The sequence below is a fragment of the Microchirus variegatus genome (assembly GCF_963457635.1).
Source record: "Microchirus variegatus genome assembly, chromosome: 10".
Classification (NCBI taxonomy): Eukaryota; Metazoa; Chordata; class Actinopteri; order Pleuronectiformes; family Soleidae; genus Microchirus; species Microchirus variegatus.
Genome location: NC_139811.1, coordinates 22,185,619 through 22,211,849, shown reverse-complemented (window position 1 = coordinate 22,211,849; position 26,231 = coordinate 22,185,619). Strand labels below are relative to the sequence as shown.

Here is a 26,231-nt window from a genome sequence, read left to right as displayed (position 1 = left end):
TTAATGATTTACTTAACTTATTTTCTATAAAATATTTTATAAGCTATTTATTTTGTTCGAGTAAATATACGTAAAATGATTGTTTTAAAATACAGTATTATTGACGAATACAACCGTTGTGGGATTTATTGTGAAAAAATATTCTCCACTGTAGTGCTGTCTAACTTGAAAGTATTTGTAGTAACCAACTTTGAACACTAGAGAGCACTGTCCATGACTCGTAACTACACTTCTCCGAGGAGAATAATATTACACTGAAGAGATTAAAGGATGAAAGCGTGGTACTGTGATAAAGACATTTGAACTGTAGGAGGCGGTATTGCACCTGTCGGATTATTATCAGAAGAAGAAATAAATGGTCAACATACCCAGATCGAAAACTGTACATCTGTGTATAGAAAAACAATACATTTTCCATTTTATTTATTCACACAATAACACATTATGAGCTGTAACCACCTTCTTATATTGATAAACAGCTCACTTGACCAGTTTAACAGCTTTTGAGTTTGCTCAATCTGTGACGTCAAGGTACAAACGTTATGTACGATAACGACATGAGTATCCGGCACGTAATTTCAAAATAAAATACTTCCGAGTAAAACCCTTTGCCACTCCTTTGCAATAGATGGCGCTGTGTGTAGATTTCAATTAATTCAGCGAAGAAGAAGGCGAAGCTCATCAATGGCTGTTTCTGTTAGCTTTCGAACACAATAACGTTATCTTTTGTGTTCAGTGCTGCGTTTAGAAAGCGACCCGTTTAATGAAACCCATGACAAAAGTAAGCTATTTTTAAAAAGTTAATCAAGATCGTTTATGTAGCGGCTTGCTAGCTTGTTGACACTGCCCAAAACATGGAGGCTAGCCATACATGCTAAAAGCCGCCTTCATATGTCTTATTGTTATGTGTCACAGCGCTTGATAATGACATCTTTCAACATTACAGGCGGACAATAGACATTAAACACAATGTTTACGTTACTTTTAACGTGAAATTCCAGTGTAAGGTGCTATATTTTCATTGAAAGTTACTGGTCGTAACTAGCTCAGCGATGTTAGGTGGTACTTGCCTGCTATAAAAGTGTGTTCTTCGTTTATTATTCTGCGTGTATTTGTGTTCACACTGACTTTTCTGCATTCAAAAACACTTGCAGTACATTCAGCTTTTGCTTTTGCGCTTTAGGCAAAATGAATCGCCCCAAACCTCCAACTTTGAGGCGCCCCAGTGCTGCAAAACCATCAGGTATATTGACAACACACCCTTCATTTTATTTGGTTTGTTTGTCATGAACTATGTTATTAAACGTTTGCAAATGTAATATAGTAAGTTAAAATGTTTGTTAATTATCAGCAGTCATGTTTTAGTTGCCTCCCTTGAAAAGGAAGGTGAGTATAAAAGTATTATTGTATCATTGATAGTATTGTTTACAGTTTAAGTGACACCTTTAAAGCACAAAACAAAAAGGGAACTATGAGGACATGATTTCCTGTTAAAGAAGTTGAAACTAAAGCCAGGGTTCTTCTTTAGAAACAAATCTTTTGACTTGTACAGTAGCTGCCACTTTCTTTTCAATTATTGACTATGGTGACTTTGTTTACATGAATGCCACAGTCCACCATGGAGCCCTTAGATTCATAACTGACTGTAAACACCTCACCCACTGGTGTACTCTGTATTCTCTGGTCATCATTGTCCACGTGTAGTCTTTTGCATTGGTACATCTACAAATCAGTCCTTAGACTGCTATCCTCATATATCTCCTCCTCCCTATGTCATGCATTATCACATGAAACTTAGTGCTAGTGTTCTGAATAACAGCACAGCTATGATATTGCCGCTTTCGTCCAGGTCACCCACCTCCAGGGGATTTCATTGCCCTTGGATCAAAGAGCCAGGGAGGGGAACCCAAAGCCCCGGCTGTGCTCCTGAAACCAGCAGCTACAGGTTTACCAGCTGACCGAAAGAGGGAGACATCCTCCGCTCTGCCTTCCTCATCGGGTCTGTCCAGCCTCGCCAAACGTCCTAAACTATCCACCACTCCTCCAGTCAGTGCCCTAGGAAGACTTGCTGATGTAGCAGCTGTGGACAAGAGGGCTATATCACCCTCGATAAAGGAGCCATCAGTGGTGCCAATTGAAGGTCTGTTTTTATGGAAGACATGTTCAAGTTTACACAGAATGGCTATAACCCTGCAATCACAAGGCAGGTTAAAACACTTTCTTTCCTGTTTAAATGTAGTGTCACCGGTGGTGCTGCTGGATGAGATCGAAGCTTCAGAGTCTGAAGGAAATGACGATCGCATTGAGGGGCTGCTGTGTGGAGCAGTAAAGCAACTCAAGTTGAACAGAGCCAAGCCTGACATCACGCTGTACCTCAGTCTCATGTTCCTGGCCAAAATCAAGCCCAATGTTTTCGCAACTGAAGGAATCATTGAGGTGAGACTCATGCACTAATTCTTATGCGTGTGTATCAGTTGGTTGTAGCTGATGTAGCTGTATTGTAAGTAAATGTAAATTGTAAATTTTGGTATTAATGTTTTTGAACAAAGAATAATAATTATTAGTACTAGTAGTAGTGGATTGCTCATCTAAAACATACTTTTATGTGATATTTTTAGTGCTGCAAATTTATTGAGTCACAATTATTGAGTATTTGGTCTTTTGTACTTGCTCTCATCACCAGGCTCTGTGTAGCCTCCTGCGTCGGGATGCGTCCATCAACTTTAAAGCCAAAGGCAATAGCCTGGTGTCCGTTCTTGCCTGCAATCTTTTGATGGCGGCCTACGAGGAGGACGAGAACTGGCCAGAGATCTTCGTCAAAGTATGAATTCCCTTAGAAATAAATGAAAACGAAATATTGAGTTTTTATTACGTTTATATGACCTATAATTCTGAAATGTGTTGACAGGTGTACATTGAGGACTCTCTGGGTGAAAGAATCTGGGTGGACAGTTCTCACTGTAAGATTTTTGTTGACAATATCCAGACTGCTTTTGGCACAAAGATGCCGCCAAAGAGTATGCTACTACAGGCTGACACCACCCGCTCTGGTGGAGATCTCAGTGCAGGTGCAGTGCATTTTCAACAAGGGGAGATTAAAAAAAAAAAAAAAAAAGAAGCTGATTCGAGAAAATAAGTGCTTCAAAATAATGGAGTTTTCTGGGCCTTTTAGGTAGCAGCCCTCACCCTTCGACTCCTGATGAGGATGACAGTCAGACTGAGCTGCTCATTGCGGAGGAGAAACTCAGCCCTGAGGATGAGGGGCAGATGATGCCGAGGTATGAAAACTATCAATATAGATGCTACAATTCTCTAAACCACCCAAAAACTTCCTTATTTATTCTCAACTAGTCCAGTATCCATGCAATGTGTGCCTGTTTATCAACATCTCTTGCATTTCATATATAAACAATGTCAAAGTTGACATTGCACACATTGGGGCCCTCAGGAAATCACCTACCAAGGTTGGCGCCTGTCAAGTGAACTGTTGGACAGTTATGTGATTAACAGACTACATTCCTTCCTTCCATTTGTCGATATATCTCTAGATACAATACAGCTATGAAATCTTCATCCTAGATTTTAAAATTTCACGAACACCTAAATTAATTCCCAAAAAGCGTCCCAGGAGTCGCTGAATGTTTTTGCCTTTTGTCTGTAGGTATGATGAGCTGGCAGAGAGCGTGGAGGACTACGTGCTCGACGTCCTCAGGGATCAGCTGAATCGCAGGCAGCCGATGGACAACGTGTCTCGAAATCTGCTGCGGCTGCTCACAGCAACGTGTGGCTACAAAGAGGCACGACTCATGACCGTGCAGAGGCTGGAGATGTGGCTCCAAAACCCGAAGGTAAGAAACTTTAAAACTGACCCTGGAATAAATTGACTTTTGCCAGGCTTTCATATAAACCGTATCTCTCCAGATATAGTTAAATATAGTTGAATATTGACTAGGGATGAGACTTTTTTTGTCGACAAAATAATCGTCAATTGACACGTGCGCAAGACAAAAAAACAAAAAACAAAAAGTGTCACAAACACCTAAAGTTCATGATCAACGAGGTTAAGGAAGCTGTGCACGAAAAGGTGAGCCTGCTGTCCAGGCTGTCCCTGCACTCTCAGATGATGGTGCGCACGTTGAGGAGGACGAGTCACCGGCCTGTTTTTGTGAATGGAATAGGTGAGGGTGGGTCGGTGAGGTAACTATGGAGCTTCGGCCGCTGTCCGTGGTGCTAAAAGGCTGGTTTGCAGGATGAGTGTGTGGCCAGTCACCTGTAATGTTAGCCCACATGGTGACAACAGCGTGTCCAAGCGTGCGTGTGAACGAGCTTGCGCTTATGTTTAGGACAGGGGTGGGGGGGCACACAAATGAACTACACAAATGAAGACGGCATCTCAACCAGTCAAGATCCTGCACTCTGGTGGACACCTAACGAGCGCAGGTTCAAAAACCTGAGCCGTCTGGCAACACACTCGTAAAACTCTCCGCTGGCACTCCGCTTTTTTTTCTTTTTTTTTTTTTTTGCCCCTCATTTTTATTATCACTGCTTTGATGGTAAATATTGGACATTACAGCCATGTTTTTGAGCCTAAAATTAAGTAGCACAGTGTAGAATAGTTTCCACCCCTGCATTGCTGCTAAGATAAGAAGTCCTTTATTCGTCCCGCAGTGGGGAAATTTACAGCTGTTGCTGTAAAAAAAAAAAAATAGGTATGGCATAGGCAATAACTTGCCTATGCATAAAAATATAGCAAAGGTTGATTCTTTGCTGCTATAACACTGTACATTTCTCCTTTGTGGGACTAATAAAGGACTTATCCTGTCTTGTCTTGTAGTAATATATCACTAAATGTATGTTAAATACTGATCTCAAGCTCCTACTTGTTTTTCCCCTATGTGCAGCTGACTCGCCCAGCCCAAGACCTCCTTATGTCTTTGTGTATGAATTGCAACACCCATGGAGCAGATGACATGGAGGTGATCTCTAACCTGATCAAGATTCGGCTCAAACCCAAAGTCCTCCTCAACCACTACATGCTGTGTGTCAGGTGCAGCGTCTCACTTTTCTCTTATGTATCTTCTCACCATGTTTTCCTGACTCCCACTAACTGGTGCTTTGAATATTGTTTTTCCAGGGAGCTTCTTAATGCGCACAGAGACAACTTGGCCACTATGGTGAAGCTGGTGATCTTCAATGAGCTGTCTAATGCCAGGAACCCCAACAATATGCAAGTCCTCCACACGGTACTGCAGCACAGCCCAGAACAGGCTCCGAAGGTAAAACTTGCTCTTTTCGCTGTTATTTGTATCGGTTTCCTTCGTTTTGTCTTATCTTAAAATAAATGTTTCTGTCTCCTGTCGTGTCTACAGTTCTTGGCGATGGTGTTCCAGGACCTGCTAACCAATAAGGACGATTACCTCCGTGCCTCACGAGCATTACTGAGAGAGATCATCAAACAGACCAAGCATGAGATAAATTTCCAGTCCTTCTGCTTTGGTTTAATGCAGGAAAGGAAAGAGCCCAGCTATGTGGACATGGAGTTCAAGGTAAGAACACAAGAAAGCTACTCTCTTGTGCTCCTAGCTCCTTCCTCTTTTAACCTTTTAACCCCACATGAAAATGTGTTACTGACCACCTTGTTAAATATATATATTTATTTATACCATTACAAAGTTTAAGGTGGAGTTCTGCAGATTGTGACTCAGGTGCACCATCGAGCCATGTTTTTAGATTTGTGTAAACATTCTGAACAGAAGCTTGGAGAGAAACATGTTCTCAGCCACAGATTTCTAATATTTATAAAGTGTATAAAGAGGAGAATCTGCTTTGTCTTTAACTGGTTGTCACTGCATTTGTCTCCCATAGGAGCGTTTTGTTATCCAAGTGACAGATTTACTGACAGTCTCCATGATGCTGGGCATCACCGCTCAGGTCAAAGAAGCCGGCATTGCATGGGACAAAGGCGAGAAGAAGAGTGAGTTTTTTTGTTTCGATTACATATTTATTAACTGTAAAGCAATATTCATTATTGTTAAGGCTTTAATTAAACCTGTGTGTGGTTGGTTTGTTTCAGATCTGGAGAGCCTGAGGTCATTTCAGAATCAAATTGCTTCCATACAGAGAGACGCTGTGTGGTGGCTTCACACTGTGGTTCCCACCATCAGTAAAGTTGGTGCCAAAGATTATGTTCACTGGTTAGTATCTCCAGTTTAAGCCAGGACTGACCAATTTATGGAAATACTGAATTTTCCGTTTTACTGACAGATAATGCAATATAATTGTTTTGTGGAGCATAAGTTAGATTTTATTAAAACATACAATATTAAGTTCTAGATAAGAGCCTTCAGATTTGCTGCCTAAATTGCTGCTTCAATCCACATAAGCCAATGTTATTTTCATTTTTATGAATCATTATTTATCGTCATATCTTATGTCTGCAGCCTCCACAAAGTGCTTTTCACAGAACAACCAGAGACGTATTACAAGTGGGACAACTGGCCTCCAGAGAGCGACAGAAAGTAAGTCTACTTATCTGTTTAGAAATTGAGCATCTGTAGCATTATGTTACTTTAACCCAGCTGATATATCTTCTTTTTCGTTCCTCAGTTTCTTCCTTCGTCTCTGCTCTGAGGTTCCTCTCTTGGAGGACACACTGATGCGTATTCTGGTAATCGGGCTGTCACGGGATTTGCCGCTGGGTCCAGCTGATGCCATGGAGCTTGCAGACCACCTGGTCAAGAGGGCGGCTGGAGTTCAGTCTGATGGTATGTGATAGTTCTAGTTAGTGTATTACTGTAGTCATCACTATATGTGCTCCACTCTGTACACAATGTTCATTATTATTATTTATTATTATTTTCTGATGTCAATTAAAGTCATTCTATACAGTTTCTTTTCACATAGACCTGGAGGTCCTGAGAGTGGAGAGGATCCAGCTCATTGATGCAGTGCTGAATCTGTGCACATACCATCACCCAGAGAATATTCAGCTGCCAGCGGGGTACAGTGAATATCTGTTAAAAACACTTCCAAGTCCGACGGTTAAACGTTGAGTATACTGACTTTTGATTAACTTTAAGGTACCAACCACCAAATTTGGCGATATCCGCTCTCTACTGGAAGGCATGGCTGCTGCTTCTTGTTGTGGCTGCGTTTAATCCCCAGAGGATAGGTATAATTCATTTTATTTTACACACAGAAGTTTTTTTTGGCTTGTTGTTGTTGTTGTTTGATTTGGTAATAATTTATGTAATTTGTGATTGCGAATTGCACCTCAGGGTCACCGTTGATCGGTTACGAAATGTTTTAAATCATGAAAATGTGTCTTTTGATATACTCTGTGACATTTATTTCCCTTGAGGTTTGGCTGCCTGGGATGGCTATCCAACGCTGAAAATGCTTATGGAGATGGTTATGACAAAGTAAGTAAGACATTCATCGTGAATTGTGTCCCAAGTTTATTTGTCCTGCTTAATTTGACAGCAATGTCTGCGTCTACAGTAACTACACATACCCTCCTTGCACCGTTGCGGACGAGGACACAAAGACCGAGATGATCAACAGGGAGCTGCAGAGTTCCCAGAGGGAGAAACAAGAGATCCTGGCGTTTGAGAGCCACCTGGCAGCAGCTTCAACCAAACAGACCATCACAGAGAGCAACAGTTTGCTGCTGTCTCAACTCACCAGTTTGGATCCACAGTAAGACGAATCATGAGAAACTATTTCACTGTTAGTGTTTCACAGAAGCTCACAGGACTGTACTGTTCCCTTAACCTCTTCTTCCCTGACCCTCTTTTTGGAGTCCCTGCTCGAAAATGACATGCCCAAACTAAATAGAGTAAACCTCTGCAGTTACAAGCTCTATGTGGATTATCTTGGTATCAAAATAAAGATAACCCTTGTGAGATTCCACCAGAGGTGTAAGTTTCACTGTAGATGCCACTGTGTCAGAGTAAATGTACATGGAGCACAGCATAACTGAAGGATTTTTTTTCTCTCGCCTAAAAAAATATTGCATTTTTAAAGCAAATATCACCTTTAAAATATGCAGTAGGAGCTTAAAAACACATGGAGGTCATGTAACAACACGTGGACATGAGCTGTGCAAAGTCTGATGCTGCTGAAATAAAGCAGAGTGAAATTACAGAGGTTTTAGTAAAGAGATGCCTGGGCGTTCTCACTTTTGGCTCAGCTTGGCACCATCTGTGCCATTTGGGATTTCTTAGGTACCAAATTATTAAAAACCAATTTAATTTTATTTATATGTCAATATTGGTCTAAAAAGAACTTGTTTTGAAAAAAAAAAAACTAGCCTACGCTGTCAGGGGCCGACAGCAAGGGGTATATCCGCGAACTTGTCCAATCCTCAACTTTCCAATATACCCAAAGTACACGCACTCGCACCTGCCACTAACTGTTTTAATTAATTATTAATAAATTCAACAAAATAATTGTTAAATATTATGATATAATGCTGACTACACTTTATACATGTTCAAAGTATCCATATAAACTCGATATTGAACACAGAATACCTGAACTCATAAATTTCTCTCTAGTTTTTAATAAAACTAGTTAACCTATTATACCTTGTTAAATATTATGAATATTAAAATGCTAACCACACCTGCCATATCTTCAAAGTGTCCAAATGTCATGAAAAAGCATACACTATGTTTATTAAATTTCATGAAAAAGCATACAATATGTTCAAACTTTCCATTCAATGCATTAATAAAGAAATGGAGGCTTAACTATTTTTTATATGATAATTAATACATTGATATTATAATGTAATAAATATTATGAATAAGTGCTAAATAAACCCATGATATCCTCAATGTGTCCAAATGAACTCAATAATAACTATTTTTTCTGTGTTCACTAATAAGTTAACCAGTTAACTTATTATGTAACTATTACCAATCATAGCCAAAGTAATAATGATTGCACTTGTAGATAGTTGTTACATGAATCATTGTACAAAATTTGAAGGCAATATCTCCATCAGTCTGGAAGATAAAGCCGAAAATGTGTTTTTAGCATAATAAATTAATTAATTTGCTAATTAATAATAAAGCTAAAAAGATAGGAATAATTCTCAGGTGGTATTTGATGCAATTTTAAGCCAATACATGCAATACTTTGGGAGATACAGGCGAAAATATTAACATTAATTAATTAACTAACTAATTAATAATAATGGTAGACAGCTCAAAATCAATAGGGATCATCTACAGGGGGTATGTGACCCATAAAAAAAAAAAAAAACTTTAATCTCAAACGCCTTTCCAGTTATCGTGTTAACGGCTAAAATCTGGCAAGACCGATTCCATAATATCTGCGCGCGTTTCGCGCGGATATAATGAATCGATGCTCCCTGTGCGGTGCGTAATAACAAATCTGTGGCTCTGTAGCGTCTTCAGTTACGCAGCGCCATAGCTCTGGCTTTCCTTGGTCAATTAGGGTGATTGACAGCTCGTTTTAAACGTCTAAACCGGTAGAATCAGATCCCGGTCTCCAAATGTGTGTGAATCACTTCATTGGCGAGTCAAAATAACATAAATGCATATGACGCATTTGGGCGGACATTCGCCCTTCTCTAATCAGAACGAATCTAATGTCGCTCTGTAATGATCAATCAGACCAGGATTTGTTCCCAAAGCATGCTGGAAAGTGTAGTTCTTCATTAGAAGTGGTTTTTCCGGTGGAAATAATTTGTTTTGATAAACAGCAAAGGTAAGACAATATTTCTGGTTGTATTTCTTGAAAGTCAGTTGTTGTTTTGCTCTTATTTTGGGGCTGGATCCGTGAATCTTGGTCGTAGAGTGATAAAAATGGTACCACTGGAATCTGTAGATTCTCCGCTGTCCAGCCGACACGTGTTTTTTTTGTTTACATAATCACGCTGGCACTCCGGTGCCGCTTTTCATTGTGTGCGCTGTGATGGTTTTTTTCCGCTCCTACTGTTTGATCAATTGGTGTTTTAACTGTGTTTCGTGAACATAAGAATGATGAGCTTTTAGCTGAGTTTCTGACCTTTCTGTGGGTATGCAGCATGTCTGTGTTTGTTAAAGTTAGATATGGTTTTATGACGCTTTTGTTGCTGCGTCTGATGCTGCCCCCGATCCCGGGGGCAACCGTGAAGAAGAGGTTAACTCTATACCGTATTCCCATTTCTGTTAGATATTCCACTTGAAGGCAAATCCTAACACAAACCGTTAATCAATTAATCCTTTATTAATTTAGATAAATATGCACTTACATCATTGTTTGTCTTTTTAGGGGTCCTCCTCGTCGGCCTCCGCCACCGGTACAGGAGCAGATAAAGAGCCTCAACCAGTCTCTGCGTCTGGGACACCTCCTCTGCCGCAGCCGTAACCCAGACTTCCTCCTCAACATCATCCAGAGACAGGTAACACCAACCGTAACACCAAGTAATGTTCAAGAGTAATCCTGAACTATAAATCAGAACAGGTTTCAAGTCCGATATTCATAAAGCAAACCTTTGAACTATCAATAATTTAAAATAGTGTTTGGTGTGTTTATTAAGTGTCAGTGTCTGATCCAAGAATATTCTCTATTGTGCCATGTTTTAGTCCAGCGGGTGTTGAAACACAACTGGAGCTTTGGTCAAGAGATTAAAAGGCTTTGTTTTATCTGTCCATGAGAAGATTTGGAATAATAACCACCTGTGGCAGCAGAGGGCACCTCTTAACAAAAGTTACACTGTGTAGCATTAGACCAATGAACCGAAACCTCATGTAAGAGGAACTAACACAATTGAGTCTGTCACCAGCTGTTCTAAGTGCATTTTCACTCCCTTCACAGGCTTCCTCTCAATCCATGCCATGGTTGGCTGACTTGGTTCAGTCCAGTGAGGGGTCCTTGGATGTGCTCCCAGTGCAGTGCCTGTGTGAATTCCTCCTCCATGATGCCGCTGATGAGAGTCAGTCAATAGAGGATGATGACGAAGCAGAGAGCAAGGAGCAGAGAGCCAAAAAGAGACAAGTATGTTGATCATGTGAAACATTTTTGTTGTTGGTGTCAAATATTCTACATTTAAAACACATATCCATTTGTATCTGAATACAAAAATGGTACTTAGTGACTCTTGACTGAATCATAATCTTACAATTTAGAGACAACAAAAGCAAAGGCAGCTGCTTGGAAGACTCCAGGATCTTTTGTTGGGTCCAAAGGCAGATGAACAGACGACTTGTGAGGTGCTGGATTATTTCCTGCGTCGCCTTAGCTCCTCTCAGGTGGCCTCGAGAGTCCTAGCCATGAAGGTATTGATTGTAGCACAAAAGTCCTATAATCTCAAGTAGCATGTGCTCGGGATTCCACTAAACAAGACAAATTTGTGTCCAGGGTTTGTCGCTGGTCCTCGGTGAAGGAGGTTTAAAGGACGGAGATGAGCGAGATCAGCCCATGGATGAAGATTCAATGGATGCTGAGCTTTTGCCTGGATACCAGTGGCTGCTACAAGACCTTCCAAAGCTGCCGTTGTTCGACAGTGTCCGGGGAATGACATCCACTGCTCTGCAGCAGGTCAGTGTCTGTCAATGAACTAATGAACAAAGGTGGTTTAATGAGTTGGAGTTCAAAACATGCATTTATGCTCCCTCACAGGCCATCCACATGGAGACCGATCCACAGACAATAAGTGCCTATCTCATCTACCTTTCCCAGCATGCACCAGTGGAGGAGCAGGCTTCTCATAATGACCTTGCTCTGGTAATTGCAGCAAGTTGCTTAGATTTCACCAGTTTTTGGAAAGATATCCTCCTTGGTTGTTTTCATCCAGCGTTGCCGTTGTGAATCTGGTCTCTTTTACAGGACGTTGCCCGACTGATCGTGGAGCGCTCCACCATCATGAACAGCCTCTTCTCTAAACACTCGTCCAGGCCTGAGTCTGAAGCCATGCTCTCTGCTTTCCTCAACATCTTCTCTTCTTACATCAGGAGGATGAGGAAAACCAAGGAGGGCGAGGATCTTTATAGCTGGGTGAGCACTGCTACCTGTGCTACATTTTCCTCTATAATATGGACATTTATCAGGGCCTAGACGCCATATTTCTCCCATATTCCCTGGCAGTAGGTGATGTATGGAAAAATACAAACAGGTCTTTTATTTGTTTGATTTTGTGCATAAATGTGATCAATTAAAAGACCAAATGAGTTTGTGTGTGCTGGTGGGAATATCAATCGGAGTGGGAATTCACCTACCTTTTACTTTTGTATTTTTAGTCTGAGTCTCAGGACCAGGTGTTTCTGCGGTGGACTACAGGAGAGACTGCAACGATGCACATCCTTGTAGTCCATGCCATGGTTATTCTGCTGACTCTAGGGCCACCCAAAGGTAGTCTTTTTCTGTGCTTACAGAATGTAATACTTGCATTGATGAAGAACATGTTTCCTAATGTGTGTGTGTGTGTGTTTTGTTTTATGTACAGGAGAGAGTGACTTCTTTCATCTCTTGGACATTTGGTTCCCTGATAAGAAACCTCTTCCCACTGCCTTCTTGGTCGACACATCAGAGGAGGCCCTTCTCTTGCCTGACTGGTTGAAACTCAGAATGATCCGTTCGGAGGTTTCCCGACTGGTTGACGCAGGTACAACCTCTCATAGCTCACAAAATGACAATTATTTTCAGAATCGATTAGTCTATTTTGATTATTTTGAGTAATCGTTTTGTCAGAGTGTGTCAGAAAATGTTGAAAATGTTAATGTGTGCTTCCCAAACCTCAAAATGATGTTCTCAAACCAATTAATCGATTTTCAAAATGGTTGATGATTAATTTAGTACCAAAAATACATAGATTTCCTACTCGTAATGGATACTTCCTCATGTGTCCCTCAGCTTTACAAGACCTGGAGCCTCAGCAGCTGCTGCTGTTTGTTCAGTCCTTTGGAATTCCTGTGTCCAGCATGAGTAAACTGCTGCAATACCTAGACCAGGCCGTTTCCCATGATCCACAGTCACTCGAGCAGAACATCATGGATAAGCGTAAGATATTCTGCTCTTAAAATAATTGTGAGGTTTGTTGTAAGGTTTGTATGACATATCTAATTTCTGATTTCCTCTGCTCCAGACTACATGGCCCACCTGGTGGAGGTGCAGCATGAGCGAGGGGCCACTGGAGGGCACACTTTCCATTCATTACTGAGTTCCGCTCTTCCAACTGAGAGAGGTCAGAGAGTTAATCTTCCTAATAGTTATTTCTGTGCAATGCCAACTAAAAATAGATAATAAAGAATAATTGCCTCAGTTAAACACTCATTGATTTCTAACGATATTAGTGCAGCTCCAGTCAAGCTGAAGGGTGACCGTTGATAATGTTATCAGTGACATTTTCATTGAATTTTAAAGCCATGGTAAATATCTTCACCATGGTAAAAGAGGTGTAGTTTATAGTTTAAAATCTCTTCTCTTTCTTATCCAAAATGACTTCTTTGTTTCTTTATAAATGCTCTGGCTAAGGCTAAAATCAGTCAAAAGAACCACAGTTTAGAAAATCACAATAATAAACACAAGGGAAATTCTTTCTTTTATTGCTTTTGTTGAATGTTAAGTATATTTATTGCTTCTCAATATTTTTTTTTACATCACTCTGAACAGACTCTGCTGATACAAGTAAGGTCAAGGTTACCGTGGAAACGCCCCACAGCTCTGTGAAAATGAGAGCAGCCTCTCAGCTTCCTGTAGTTGGACCTGAAGATGATCTGACTGGAATGTTGCTTCAGGTAGAGATTAACTCTGCTCACTGTTTCCCGTATCTCTGCAGTAAATTGTTACTTTTACTCTAACCAGGTCAGATTAATTAATGTTTCTATTTCTTTTACTTTGACAGATATTCCCCTTGCAGGTGGACCCTCGCTGGCCTGGTCCACCTCCTAGCCAGTTCTCTCTGGCCCTGCAGCAAGCCCTGGCCAAAGAGCTGATGCGGGCCAAACAGGGCCAAGTTCAGCAGTGCAGTTTGGCATTTCGCCTCCTTCAGGCCATCGCTGCCCTGCTCACATCTGCCCACGCAGGGCCAATAGTCATGTCAATGCACTGCAGTCATGCCCTCTCCTGTCCTCTCATGCGCCAGCTTCACCTCTATCAGGTAAGGCCAATATGCTGATTCATCAATCCTGAATTTAAAGTATTTTTCAGTTTACTCTTGCTCAATGTTTTTCTTTCCTTCCCAGCGTCTGGTGTCCCAGGACATTTCCTTCTCATCACTCTTCCTCAAGGTTACAGTTGAGATGTTAATCTGGTTAGACAATCCGACTGTGGAGGCGGGGCCTCTGAAGACTTTGCTCAGGTCCTTCGCTGGTCAGAGTTCCCAAAAACACAGGCACACGGATGGTGAGCACCTCAGCTTTTCATCTTTTTAAGATGCCGATTCATCCGGCTCATGTAAACGGAGCGTGATAAGTGTCTTTGTCCTGCAGTGCGGACAGGTTTCCTTCACCTGGCTGAGGCCCTGGCGTATCGCGGAGACACTGAGGTGCCACTGAGAGCCATCATTGCAATGCTGAAAGCTGGGAACAGATGTAATGCTGAAGCAGAGCTCATTGGCAAAGGTATACTTGGGATTATATTGACAGAAATATGCACAAAAATGTGTTTAAACCAATCTAACATTTCTCTTAACTCACTTAAAAATAAAGATAACAAACATTTACGTTTTTTTTTTTTTAAGTTGACTAGCATTGGAATTTTTCGATTATCCTGCTCAAGCATTTAGTTTTCAGGTGAAGATCCGTTTTAAGAGAACATTGTGGCATGAATTGCACTGCACATCATTATTATATCTAGAAAATAGGCTTTGGGCGATTCTTATTTATTAATGGGAGAATTATTACAAATTAACTTTTGCTTTCATAAACCTCAGAAATGTTGTTAAGACACTAAAACCTTATTATTATTATATATATATGCCTGTATAGTTCACTTTATATAACATTTTGTTGTAATACCTTTGGCTGCTTTTAAGGCACAGGTAAATTTAATGGGCTTTACAAAAACAATAATTGAAAACACTAGACAAGGATCAAGGAGATCCATGATCTGTTACTAAGACTGCACTTTTATGAGTGTTATTTTATTTTCCAGTGTTACATGGGCTGATGGAAGTAAAGTCACCATATTTGGAGGAGCTACTGTCTTTGCTGATGACTGTTGGTACACAGAATGGGACAGCCGGCCCTGTTGCTATGGTGATTTCCTTGCTGCTCCAGGAAAGTGAGGACCGAGCTGTGAAAAAGGAAGTGGATTCCAAAAAGTGAGCACAGCAATTTGTATTTTCCTCTCAAGTCATGCAAGAAACATATCTGACAGGAGCAGTTGACAAACAGCAGTTTACTGGTCCTTAAACTAGTAAACTGCTTTTGGAGTTGGTTTGGCAACGTTTAATTGGTTCTGTAGCTTTTTCGAGAATTGCATGCTGTAAAAATCTCAGAATATGTATATGTGAATATAAATCTTCTCTATGTTTGGCTCACAGCAACACTGCCAGAGAGGCAGATGCATCTCACATTGTCAAGTGTATGTGTCTTGATTGAAGTGTGGAGATTAGGGTTCATTGTCTGTTTTACTTTGATAGTCAAAAGTCGAATTACCCACAAATAGGAACCGGTACCTTTTTATTGTATTTATATATTATATTTATTCATACTCGCTCAGCATTGTTTCTCTCATGCTGACACATCTTTAAATTCTCACTGGGTAAAAGCATCATCATACGCTCTTCGCAAACACAAATGATGGTCATGATTATTTGCATATAGTGTAGGGAAGTGAGATTCAATCTCGAGTGGTCACGGGAGACTCATTCAGGATGTAATTTAATGCCAGGTATAAAGGACAAACTTACATAAGGCTGTTGCACACAGAAGCTCAAAATATATCCTCACTAGTTGTTGTGCTGATGATGGCCTGCAGCAAAATTATCAGCATATGCCCAAGACAGCCAACCCTAGTGTAGACGGAGCAATAGCACTTCATATCATACATAGATGGATAGTAAAACGAATCGACAACCATTTTGATACTTGGTTTGAGTGTTTTTTAATAATTAAAACAAGTTCTTTGAGTTTTTGCAGCTTCTTAAATGTGAATATTTTCTTGTTTCTTTGCTCCATGTAACAAATAAATCATAAAACTGAATAATTTTGGTTGGTGGACAAAACAAGACGGTTGAGAATATTTCTGCCCATTTCAGGGACCAAACAACAAATCAATTAATCAACAAAATAACAGTAAATTATTGGATTAATGTATAGATGGATTCACTTTATTGAACGTTATTGATCCCAAAACTGAGACTGATGTTACCATCTGAAACATGTCGTTTTTGCTGAGCAACATTCAAAAGCATCCACTTTATTTTAGTTGTATAGTGCATTGTTTCCCTCTGAGGTCATGATTAAGGCTACAGGAGCTGAGTATTATAGTGTTTAGTCACATTTGCTGTAGAAGTAACCTTTCAGTTTTAACCTTTCCCTGCAGCTCTGAGGTGACAAGGTCTGGACTGAGCTCTGGGCTGCTCGTTGATTGGCTGGAACATCTTGACCCAGAAGTCACTTCGGTGTGTCCGGACCTTCAGCAGAAACTGCTGTTTACCCTCAACAAGGTGAGATAAGCCGTGCTGGCAGAGATTATACTCCACACTGAAGAGAGGTGTGTGTGTTTCCTCGGTGTTAGTGATGCGTCCTTACTTGCCGTTTCTCCACTAAAGGTTCGAGGAACCCCTGCTTACAGACCTTATCTGCTGGCCCTGCTCACACATCAGTCAAACTGGTCAACCCTCCTGCAGTGCATCGGTGCTCTTCTCGGCAAGCGGCGAGACTACAAGTATGTCTTTATTTACTGTTGCTTAGCCACAAATTGTACCTTACAGTAAGAATTTTTTTATTAAATAGCTGTATGTTTTTTTTTTTTTAGACTGGACCCATCATCAGCCCTGGATTTCCTGTGGGCCTGCAGCCACATCCCAAGAATTTGGCAAGGACGCGACCAGAAGATCCCTCAAGTAAGATCGAACATTCAAATGCACTGTCATTTTTTTTCTTTTCTGCTGATGATGATGTCTGATGTCTGTGTTTGCCGTTTCGTCTGTGCAGAAGAAAACGGAGAAGTTTGTGCTGCGACTCAGTTCAGAGGAGCTCATCAGCCTGGTGGACCTGATCCTGTCCGAGTCGGAGCTCAACAATCATGACTCACAACAGTGCGACGATAATAGCGGCGTGGATCAGGCCTCCCGCTCCCTCATCCAGTCTCGGCTGCCCCTCCTTCACTCCTACTGCAACGGTGACCTCGAAAACATCAAGAAAGTTTCAGAATACCTCATCAGCTGCACAAAGAAGTGGGAGGACAGGTAACCTGTTTTCCCTGACCCTCAATCCTCAGTTTTCAAAGATGCAAAATTATGTTCATCACATTTTTAGGTTTGCTCAAGTGCTCACCTCATCCATTTCAAAACATTGTATTGTTATTCCTAATAAGCCTCAATTGGTGAAAGTCCTTTTTTTTCCTGTGTTATTTCGTGCTGATAAAGTTGTGAGAGAATAGATTTTCCTCCTCAGTGCAGATGAACTTTCCTGTGTCAGCCACAATGCTGTGGACCAGGGAAAATGCGATAATTAGGTCTATTGGTGTGAAATTAAAACCAGCAGTAGTCGTCTATACTGTGATCTCTTTAAAAGCTCAGTGTGTTATAATGAAGCCAAGAGGATTAAGGCTCGAAGCTCTCAACTTGCCTGTGTTGTGAATTCCTGCTCCGACTTTGCTGTCAGAGATCAGGGTGCAACTCTTTGTGGAGGCAAACCCTCCTCTCATGAATATGTCTCTGGTTATTAAACCACTTTAATGAGGAAACTTTGGCCAAGGTCGAGCAAAATTAGCTTCCGAATTACAGCATTTTAAGTATAGCTAAGCTGTCGGGTAAAATGGCTGCTTGTGAAAATGTGGTGGGATAAAAACACACTGCAAGTAAAGGGTTTTGGCCTTGTGTTGAATAAACACTCGACTGTATGTTAAGCATTCTTCTGGCAGATAAGCTGGTGTTTATTCCAATTACACGTCGGCTACTAAACGAGGAGCAGACTCTTTGGTCTTGGTCAAGGTCGCTGTGGTTTGCTTAATGCCATAGTTGTAATGGACTTCTACTGTAAAGATGCGTCATCTTAGTCTGACATGGGCCTTAGCCAGTAAGAATTAGAATTAGTTAATTTTGCGCGTGCACACACACGCACACACCAATTAGTGATAGTGAATTTGACCTCTGCATTTAACCCATCCTTTTTAGACACCAGTAGTGAACAGTGGGCAGCACTTATCTGCGCCCTGGGAGCAATGGGGATTAGATGCCTTGCTCATAGGCACCCCAGCCCTCAACCCATTAAAGGATTTTGACCAGTGTCCCTTCAATTGCCATGGGCTGCCTGAGGATTGTGTGAATTAACTGCAGGGATATGAAGGCAAATACCTCAGGATTACAATGGAATTCTCCACTTGAATTTTGTGGCATGTAGATTTTAGTAAAATGTTTTATCTTGGGAAAACAAAAACACTATATGTCTACACACCTCTACATCTGTCCATATTAGGGATGACTGGATTTAATACTCAGAATTAGTCCAGTACGAGTTGCAATCACTGGATCAGATATTGGAAAATCCATCCATTGTCTATTGCTTTATCCTTCATATGAGGGTTGCTGGAGCCAATCCCATAGGGCGAAAAGGTGGAGTACATCCTGGACAGATCGCCACTCTATTGCAGGGCAAACCTAGAGAGAGAGATGAGGCAATTTAGAGTGTCCAATTAACCGTTGCATGTATTTGGGCATGTGGGAGGAAACCGGAGAACCCAGAGAAAATTAGAATTAAGTGGTTTCTTCAACTTACAGTCAAGAACAAAAACTTAATTTAATTACCAAATATTTTATCCCATGTAATTCAAAATGGACTGACGTTAAAAATTAGTTTGTTCTAATCGTTTTGGCCAAATTACTTTAGCTCCACTTAATCACATCTGTGATGCCACGTCACTTCGAGCACTGCAGAGTATAGCTCATTTGAGCTGAAAAGCTTTAGGAAACTGTTTGTGGCTGCACCAGAATTGGTCAACCAGTCACTGTCAATTAAATAGCTCCAAGCTACACAACCCAGTAACACCAGGGATTACAGTCTTTATTATTTAGTTACTAAGCTTTTAGGCTTTACTGTGGACAGCTGAACTTTTTTCCCCTCAAAGCCTTTTCCCTAAACCTTAACCTTCAGTATACTTACCTTTTTTTTTCTTTATAAATTGTATCTTTCAGTGCAATGAGTAAGCGGTGCCAGAACTTGCTGCTGCAGATCTACCTGCATTTTCCTGAGGTCATCCAGCACGTTACTCTACCTGAGGGCACATTCAGCAGCGGAGGGGCTGCGGACGGCAGCAGCTGCAAGGTGATGATCTCCTGCACATCAAATACCAACTTAATCTCAGGGGATTTTCACTCATGATGCAATCATGCCAGAGCTGCCACCCTGACCAGAGGCTATCTAAAAATTAGTAAAATATCTGTTCTTATTTAGATTAATTTGAATGAAAACACGTTTTTCTAAATGCTCTTTACCATTCACTTGCAGAGTTATTAACAGTTAGGTGACACATTAAAGGTAAACCTTTAAAATTTGTGTGGAAACAAGATCACAGTACCCCCATACATTGACTGTATTTATTTAACCTTAATTTTACTTATGAGACCTAGAAATACAAACAATATAGATGAAGAACAAAGCACAATAATGATAATCAAAACAATATCAAGCTTTTGAGATTAGAGGTCAACTGATGGGTTTTCATTGGCCAATGCTATTTTTTTTTTTTTTTTAAATTGGGGCACATGGCAAAAGAAGTATAACTTTTTAATGATAACAAAAAAGACAAAAAAAATTAAAGGAATACTTCTTAGTTCTTAATTCTACTTAGAATAGGGGTAGTGTTTTTGAAAAATTGTGCTTCCCAATCTCAGTTTCGCCTGAGTGGAGAAAATTAATATCCTCATTCTTTTTTTAGTTACGTGCCCACCAGTGGCACTTGGTCACTTGGTCCGAGGCTTGAAATTGTTATGCTAATTCAGCACATTTTAGACCCACCCATAGGGGGACCGAACCGCATTCCCAGACTGTAAACGGTGTCCGCCATCTTTGCTGACAGTTATGCTAACAGGGCACTGAGTGTGCCACTCAGGGGAAACTGAGGTTGGGAAGCACAATTTTTCAAAAATACTACCCTTATTCTAGTAATACAAAGCTAAATGCAAATCTGTGAAGTATTCCTTTAAGTAACCAGTTATTACTAAATTGTCTGTCTCGCCAATCGTCATTTCATGTTTGCACTGCACTGCGAATATACACAACAATTAAATAAATGTATAAACTAATTATTAAATACACAAAAGAGGTCATAAAAAAACGACACAAAAAATTGTGCCCTACATTTTTACTGGCACAATGATCAGACTAGAATATATTCCATTGGGGATAATAAATAAATATGTTATCTTTACTGTACAACTCAAACAAAATGTGCTTCATGCTGAATATTATTTTGTTTCTCAGCTGGACATCCTGGTGCATCGCCTGGTCACTCTGCTCGCTGAAATAGGAGACTCAAAGTTGGCCGAAAGTCGCGTGTCTGATGCCAACCTTGCCTGTAGAAAGATGGCTGTGTCACATCCCGTCCTTTTACTCAGGTGATTTTACGATTCACTCTACAGACCTGTAAATTATCTGCTGCCGTAGAAGATGGTGCGACCTTTCTGACCTTTCCGTCTCGCTCCACAGACACCTGCCTATGATCGCAGGCCTCTTGCACAGTCGCATTCACCTGAACATGCACGAGTTTCGGCAGCAGAACCACATGACCTTCTTCAGCAACATGCTCGCCATCCTGGAGCTGCTGCAGCCGCTTGTTTTCCACAGCGACCACCAGAGGGCGCTTCAAGACTGCTTTCTCTCCTTCATGAAAGTCCTTCAGGTGGGTGGCTCACATACACACTTGCAGAGTGGATTTAAAACCGCATTCGCAGTGTTGACGTGTGCTTTGTTTGTGCATCTTTCCTTTTTGTAGAACTTTATGAGGACTCGCTCTCCGCTGGTCTTCATCAACAAATTTCTGCAGTTCACACAGAAGTATATAACGCACGATGCAGCGGCTGCCATTCCTTACCTACAGAAGCATTCCGACATCTTACAGTTAGTATATTATATCACTGAATTATATATGTGACAAATACTCAACCATCATTGTTTTGTTTTGTTTTGTTTTGTTTTATTTTTAAGAGATTTTTTTTCTTCTCTCTCTCTCTTTAGGTGTCTGTGTGCAGAAAACCCAGACCTGGTGCAGCTGAAATCTCTCCTGGCAGGACTCACTTTGCCAATGACAAGTTCTTCTGCTGCAGACACAGCAGAGGAAAGAGATGGTGGGCACCTTTTTTTGTGTCGGTTTATTTCCAGCATATGGAGCAGGGTTTCATGGGAGTCTTAAAAAGTCTAGAATTTAATGATCAGAATGTTAGGCTTCAATGGGCCCCACATTATATCATCATGTACTTGGTCTAACGCATATCTAGGTGAGTTTTTACGACATACTTTTAATTTAATCTTTATTTGCACTTTAAATGTAGTTTTTCTCTGTAATGTCTGTAAATATAAAGCTCCAAAAAGTAGACAGTGGTGGAACTGTTAGCTGAGCCTACAAACAGCCAGGACAGAATTTATCGCAGCACACAACACACACTGCTTGGCTGTGGCAAACATTGTGATAGCTACTTTTCCCACCTTCGGTTTGAGAGCTAACGTGTCATTTACAGTATTATATTCTCTACAAGCTGACTTCACAAGACTAAATTTTAATGAGTCTTTTCCTTGAAATTAACCTAAATTCAGTGTCTGCTGGTGTGAAACAAGTTTTTTTTTCATGGGACTTCTAGGAAGCTCATTATAGTTAGTTAGGGATGTGGGAAAAAATTAGTATTCATTCACATCTGTCTCACTTGATATTGGTTTAGACATCAATTTGCTAGTGCTGTCAAACAAAAACAAAAAAAAGTGTTCAATTGCACTAATGTCATCGTAAACTCGTGATTAATCGCGATTAATCCCACATTTTTCTTTTCTATTTATCTATTCTAAATGTCCCTTGATTTATATTTGTCCCATTATTTTCTATCACTTTAATGCTCTTGCTTTAACCCTCTCACGGATTTCCCGGCTACGTCACCTCGGCTGGTGCCTAGCAGCTGACTTAGAACTGGTGCGGACCAACAAAGCAATGGGAAGCCCCGCAGTGGGTGTTGACGTGATTTTTGCCCAGTGCTCTGATTGTCAAAGTGAGAAATTAAATTTCACTAACCCAGTGAGGCAGGGTGGCGAGCCCCAAGCGGGCTTTCGGTTCTGGTGTCAAGCGGACAGCAGTGGCAGCTCCCCGTTGGCTTGCAACAGGCACTCAGACACCCCAAACAAGTGAATGCAGTGTGCCTGTTGTTTTGTTTCCGGTCTAGCTAGATCCGGTGTGTTGTTGTAGTTTTTCTAACGTTACTAGTTGTTGCAATAGCATGTGAAAAAAACTACAAAGTTTGGTCGGCCAAAATTGACGCCGATAAAATGGGTTTGCAGTTAATAGCCTGTTAATCTGACAGCACTACAATTTACCTTTTTTTTTTTAAACTTGAGGAAACCTCTGGAGCCTCTTTTATCTTAGCAGAGCCGTACATCTGGAAAATAATTGTTTATTTGTCTCTCTTTACCAGATGATGTTGCCACTGGTTCCCTGCCCCTTGTCAACATATCTGCCTCGGTTTCACTGAGCACGGCCGACATGACCATGTATCTGAAAAAGATGTCAAGAGGAGAAGCCGTTGAGGGTAAATAACATACCGCTGCAGGAACGTCACCTGCTTTAAACTGGTTTTAAAAATGAGTAATATGACGGTTTGTTTTTTTCTTTAATCTGATGTAGATGTGTTGGAGGTGTTGACAGAGGTGGATGATAAGTCCAGGAGGAGCCCAGAGATCATCCAGTACTTCATTGTGAGTCATAAAGAACTGTGAAAGTGTTGCACATGTCAGTGTGTGTAACATCATCCGTCATCGCCCTGTGTCTCTTGTTTGCAGAACGATCTCCAGAGACTCATGGTTTCCCCCGAAGAGCTGTGTCGAAACATGGCCTTCAGCCTGGCCCTGCGATGCATGCAGAACAACCCCTGGTGAGTTTTTTTTTTTTTTTTTTGCGGCATCAAACACCTGAGGGGAATCCAGAAGTTTCAATCATGTGACGTTATATCCATCCGTCTTATCGATCATCGTCTGTCGTCACGCTGTTCTCACTTGCATTCGGTAATCGCATTTGTTTTCTGTGCCGCAGCCTGGCAACGGATTTCCTGCCAACTTTCATGTACTGCATGGGCAGCGGTAACTTTGACGTGGTGCAGACTGCTCTCAGGAACCTTCCAGAATACGTGCTTCTCTGTCAAGGTAAGGACGACAGAAGGAAGTCAGCCACATCCTTGTTGTCGGTGAAGTGGGTAGAAGCAGGCTTTCCTGTGACTATATATCTCGTATATACAGTAGTCGCATGACAATGCAAATAAATATAAACTCAAAACCTAATTATAATATTGTAATGACTTATTGTTGACCAGACACAAGCTAAAAGATTGTGAAAATTATGTATGCTTCTGTGGAAGCCACACTGTAGGGAAAGCACATTTTATTACAGATGTCAAGGAGAAGTACGACACTACCCACAATCCTCAAGTGTATGAGCAAAGTGTGTGATTGGGGGAGCTTGCCAACCACAATAATCATGTCAGCTACAGTCAAATAGTTTGCCACAGGGCAGCCATTATTTCCCTCACTGACATGCTGTAAACTCTAAATATACACATGCATACAAACACTGACCACTGTATACAATATACAACAAGAAACACTGAAAGTCAATGGGAAAGGGATTATTTGCTGTGGGTTATGGGATTCATCATTCCATCACTGTTATTACAGGGTTTCCAGGGTCCTTGAAAGTTTGTGAATTTGAAAAAAAATAAAAGATGTCAAGGCCCTAAATAGACATGGGTCATTGAAAGTTTCAAGCCCTGCATCCACAGACGTGGAGTCGTAGTTACTAGCGGTGTTGTGGACACCGTCTCTCTCCAACCTTTGACGTGACATTCCAGGCAGAACATTGAGCGTGTAATGTTAAGCGAGAGAGAGCAAATGACGGTGCAATACCAGAGAAGATCTCTGTCTCACCAAAGAAAATTACAAAGGCTGACTCTGACCAAGAACCCAAGGACAATCACTTGTCCAGATACAGAGCGTGAGAGCAACACACATTTGAGGGTCCTTGTAAGTCCTTGAAAAGTCATTCAATTTGATGTCAACCAACCAAAGTGTGGGAACCCTGTTATGCACTAATTATTAACTAGCCACTGACCAAAATCTTTTTGCTCTTAATTAAGTCTTTTAGGCTTTTATTTCAGGCTTAAAACTCTTTCTTAAAGGAGATATTGAAATGCCAGTCGGGAAAACGAATAATTAAAATTTTGACTTCCCTGAACCAGAGCCTTTTCTAAAAGCGTACATTCACTGCGTCTGTAAATTACTTTTTTCCCCTCTTCTTCTTCTCCTCCCTCCAGAACACGCAGACATCTTGCTCCACAAAGCGTTTTTGGTCGGTATCTACGGACAAATTGACACCAGTACAATGATCTCTGAGTCTATGAAGGTTCTTCACATGGAAGCAACAACATAACACGTTTACTGATCCATAAAAACAAGTGTCATTTATTCTCTGCATTCCCAGGATGGATATTAATATTGTTGTTTTAAATATTGCCTTTTAGTTAAAATATTGCTCTTATTTGAATTCAGCAGATGATAGAAATCTGCAGCTCTTTGGTGGTTCAGACTAAAGGCTTCTTCAGTGAACTGGAGCCACCAATAGTGTCATAATTAACTGACTTCAAAGACGAGTATTAAATCTCCCTGTAAATGAGTCGAAAATGTCATAATGGAAACTGTGAAATTACTATTAACTTTATAAAATCACAATTAGTGCAGTAATCGCTCATTAAAGGATGGAAATTGTTTTAAACTGATAATGTAACAATACATTCAACAGTAATGGAAAAACTGAAACCTTATCGGTTTTCACTGCATCATTTACACAGTGCTTTGTTTGAATAATTGTAATGTAATCAAAATGTATTATATTACAAATATTAAAACCAGTGTTTCAGTTGATTTACAGGGAGATTTGTTTGTGTCTGTGTTTCTGTGATTCATTTTTGTGAGCAATTTTCAACAAAACGTCATAATGTCTCCGTGCTTTATCTGTTACGAGAACACCACCTGTTAGCCACTCTGGTGTGAACTGAATAAAATAATGTTTGAAAAATTACTTATTTTTCATGTTTCACTCAGTTTTTAACTGACAGAAAGGGAAATCTGTGAGAAATTGCTGCAGTTAGAAGACGGTAAAAAAAAAAAAAAGTAATTTGCACAAGAACCAATTATGACCTTTCAAAGTGAGGTTTTTGCACCTCATACAAGATTGAAGTGTGGAAAGTTTGTCATTGTAGTATTTCTTGGATCCTGATGACACTGGAAGCGGCTGTCGTTGGTGCGCTCGCTCTTCACTCAGGTGTAACAGACAAATTAAAGGCGCGATGCACACGCTGTGATGGAAACCATTTTGCCATGAAAGTGTGAGTTGTTTTGCCCTGTGCTGCTGACTTCATCTTAAAACCCTCTTGATGGAGTCGAAGGGTTTTGTCAGACAATATGTAGGCATGCTGGTAAACTAGGAAAGTGGACTTGCCCATTGATGGTAAATTATCCATGGCGGTAATTGTTCAATCAACGTGGACCAAAGGCTTCTTTGAAGACATGGGATGTGGGTTTAGGTGCAGGCTCTTTTGCGGCACTGTCTGCTGCTGGTGTTTGGTTACATGGGAGGACACGGAGGAGAAGCCGTGGTGTGTTCAGGGATCCTCAGTGAGGGTGAGACAGACATGTCCACACTGGTGGGTCACTGCAGCCTGTCCATCAGAATGACATTCAGTGTTGACTCAGACGACATGAGTGCAGCTTTTTCTTTCATGTAATAAATGCAGTAGGTTGGAGGTCAAAAATGTTACTTTTTTTTAATGCAACAATAATCAATTAGAGGGTTTGGACTAACAT

The 26,231-nt window shown here is 40.8% G+C and overlaps 1 protein-coding gene across 1 annotated transcript; it reads left to right on the top strand.

Moving 5' to 3' along the window:
* The first annotated feature begins 661 nt into the window (after positions 1 to 661).
* On the top strand, positions 662 to 24,812 carry ints1 (integrator complex subunit 1). Its single transcript, XM_083895941.1, has 48 exons — positions 662 to 781; positions 1,184 to 1,243; positions 1,850 to 2,140; positions 2,240 to 2,436; positions 2,684 to 2,821; positions 2,909 to 3,068; positions 3,173 to 3,278; positions 3,662 to 3,848; positions 4,902 to 5,047; positions 5,135 to 5,276; positions 5,370 to 5,546; positions 5,866 to 5,974; positions 6,074 to 6,194; positions 6,441 to 6,518; positions 6,607 to 6,764; positions 6,904 to 7,000; positions 7,080 to 7,171; positions 7,361 to 7,421; positions 7,501 to 7,698; positions 10,285 to 10,414; positions 10,831 to 11,010; positions 11,142 to 11,291; positions 11,374 to 11,553; positions 11,635 to 11,739; positions 11,842 to 12,009; positions 12,252 to 12,363; positions 12,458 to 12,616; positions 12,865 to 13,011; positions 13,097 to 13,195; positions 13,624 to 13,748; positions 13,856 to 14,110; positions 14,196 to 14,355; positions 14,442 to 14,573; positions 15,106 to 15,274; positions 16,501 to 16,624; positions 16,730 to 16,845; positions 16,936 to 17,023; positions 17,115 to 17,368; positions 19,316 to 19,445; positions 20,604 to 20,737; positions 20,829 to 21,021; positions 21,115 to 21,239; positions 21,357 to 21,466; positions 22,796 to 22,909; positions 23,005 to 23,075; positions 23,160 to 23,251; positions 23,410 to 23,519; positions 24,683 to 24,812. The coding sequence occupies exons 2-48, from the start codon at positions 1,189 to 1,191 to the stop codon at positions 24,796 to 24,798; spliced, it is 6,561 nt and encodes a 2,186-aa protein (XP_083752067.1). The 5' UTR covers positions 662 to 781; positions 1,184 to 1,188; the 3' UTR covers positions 24,799 to 24,812.
* The last annotated feature ends 1,419 nt before the right edge of the window (positions 24,813 to 26,231 follow it).

Coding starts and splice junctions, on each gene's coding strand:
- ints1 (XM_083895941.1), top strand. CDS start 1,189: ATGAATCGCCCCAAACCTCCAACTTTGAGGCGCCCCAGTGCTGCAAAA. Junction 7,699..10,284: donor CTCACCAGTTTGGATCCACA/GTAAGACGAATC, acceptor TTGTCTTTTTAG/GGGTCCTCCTCGTCGGCCTC. Junction 15,275..16,500: donor AAGGAAGTGGATTCCAAAAA/GTGAGCACAGCA, acceptor CTTTCCCTGCAG/CTCTGAGGTGACAAGGTCTG.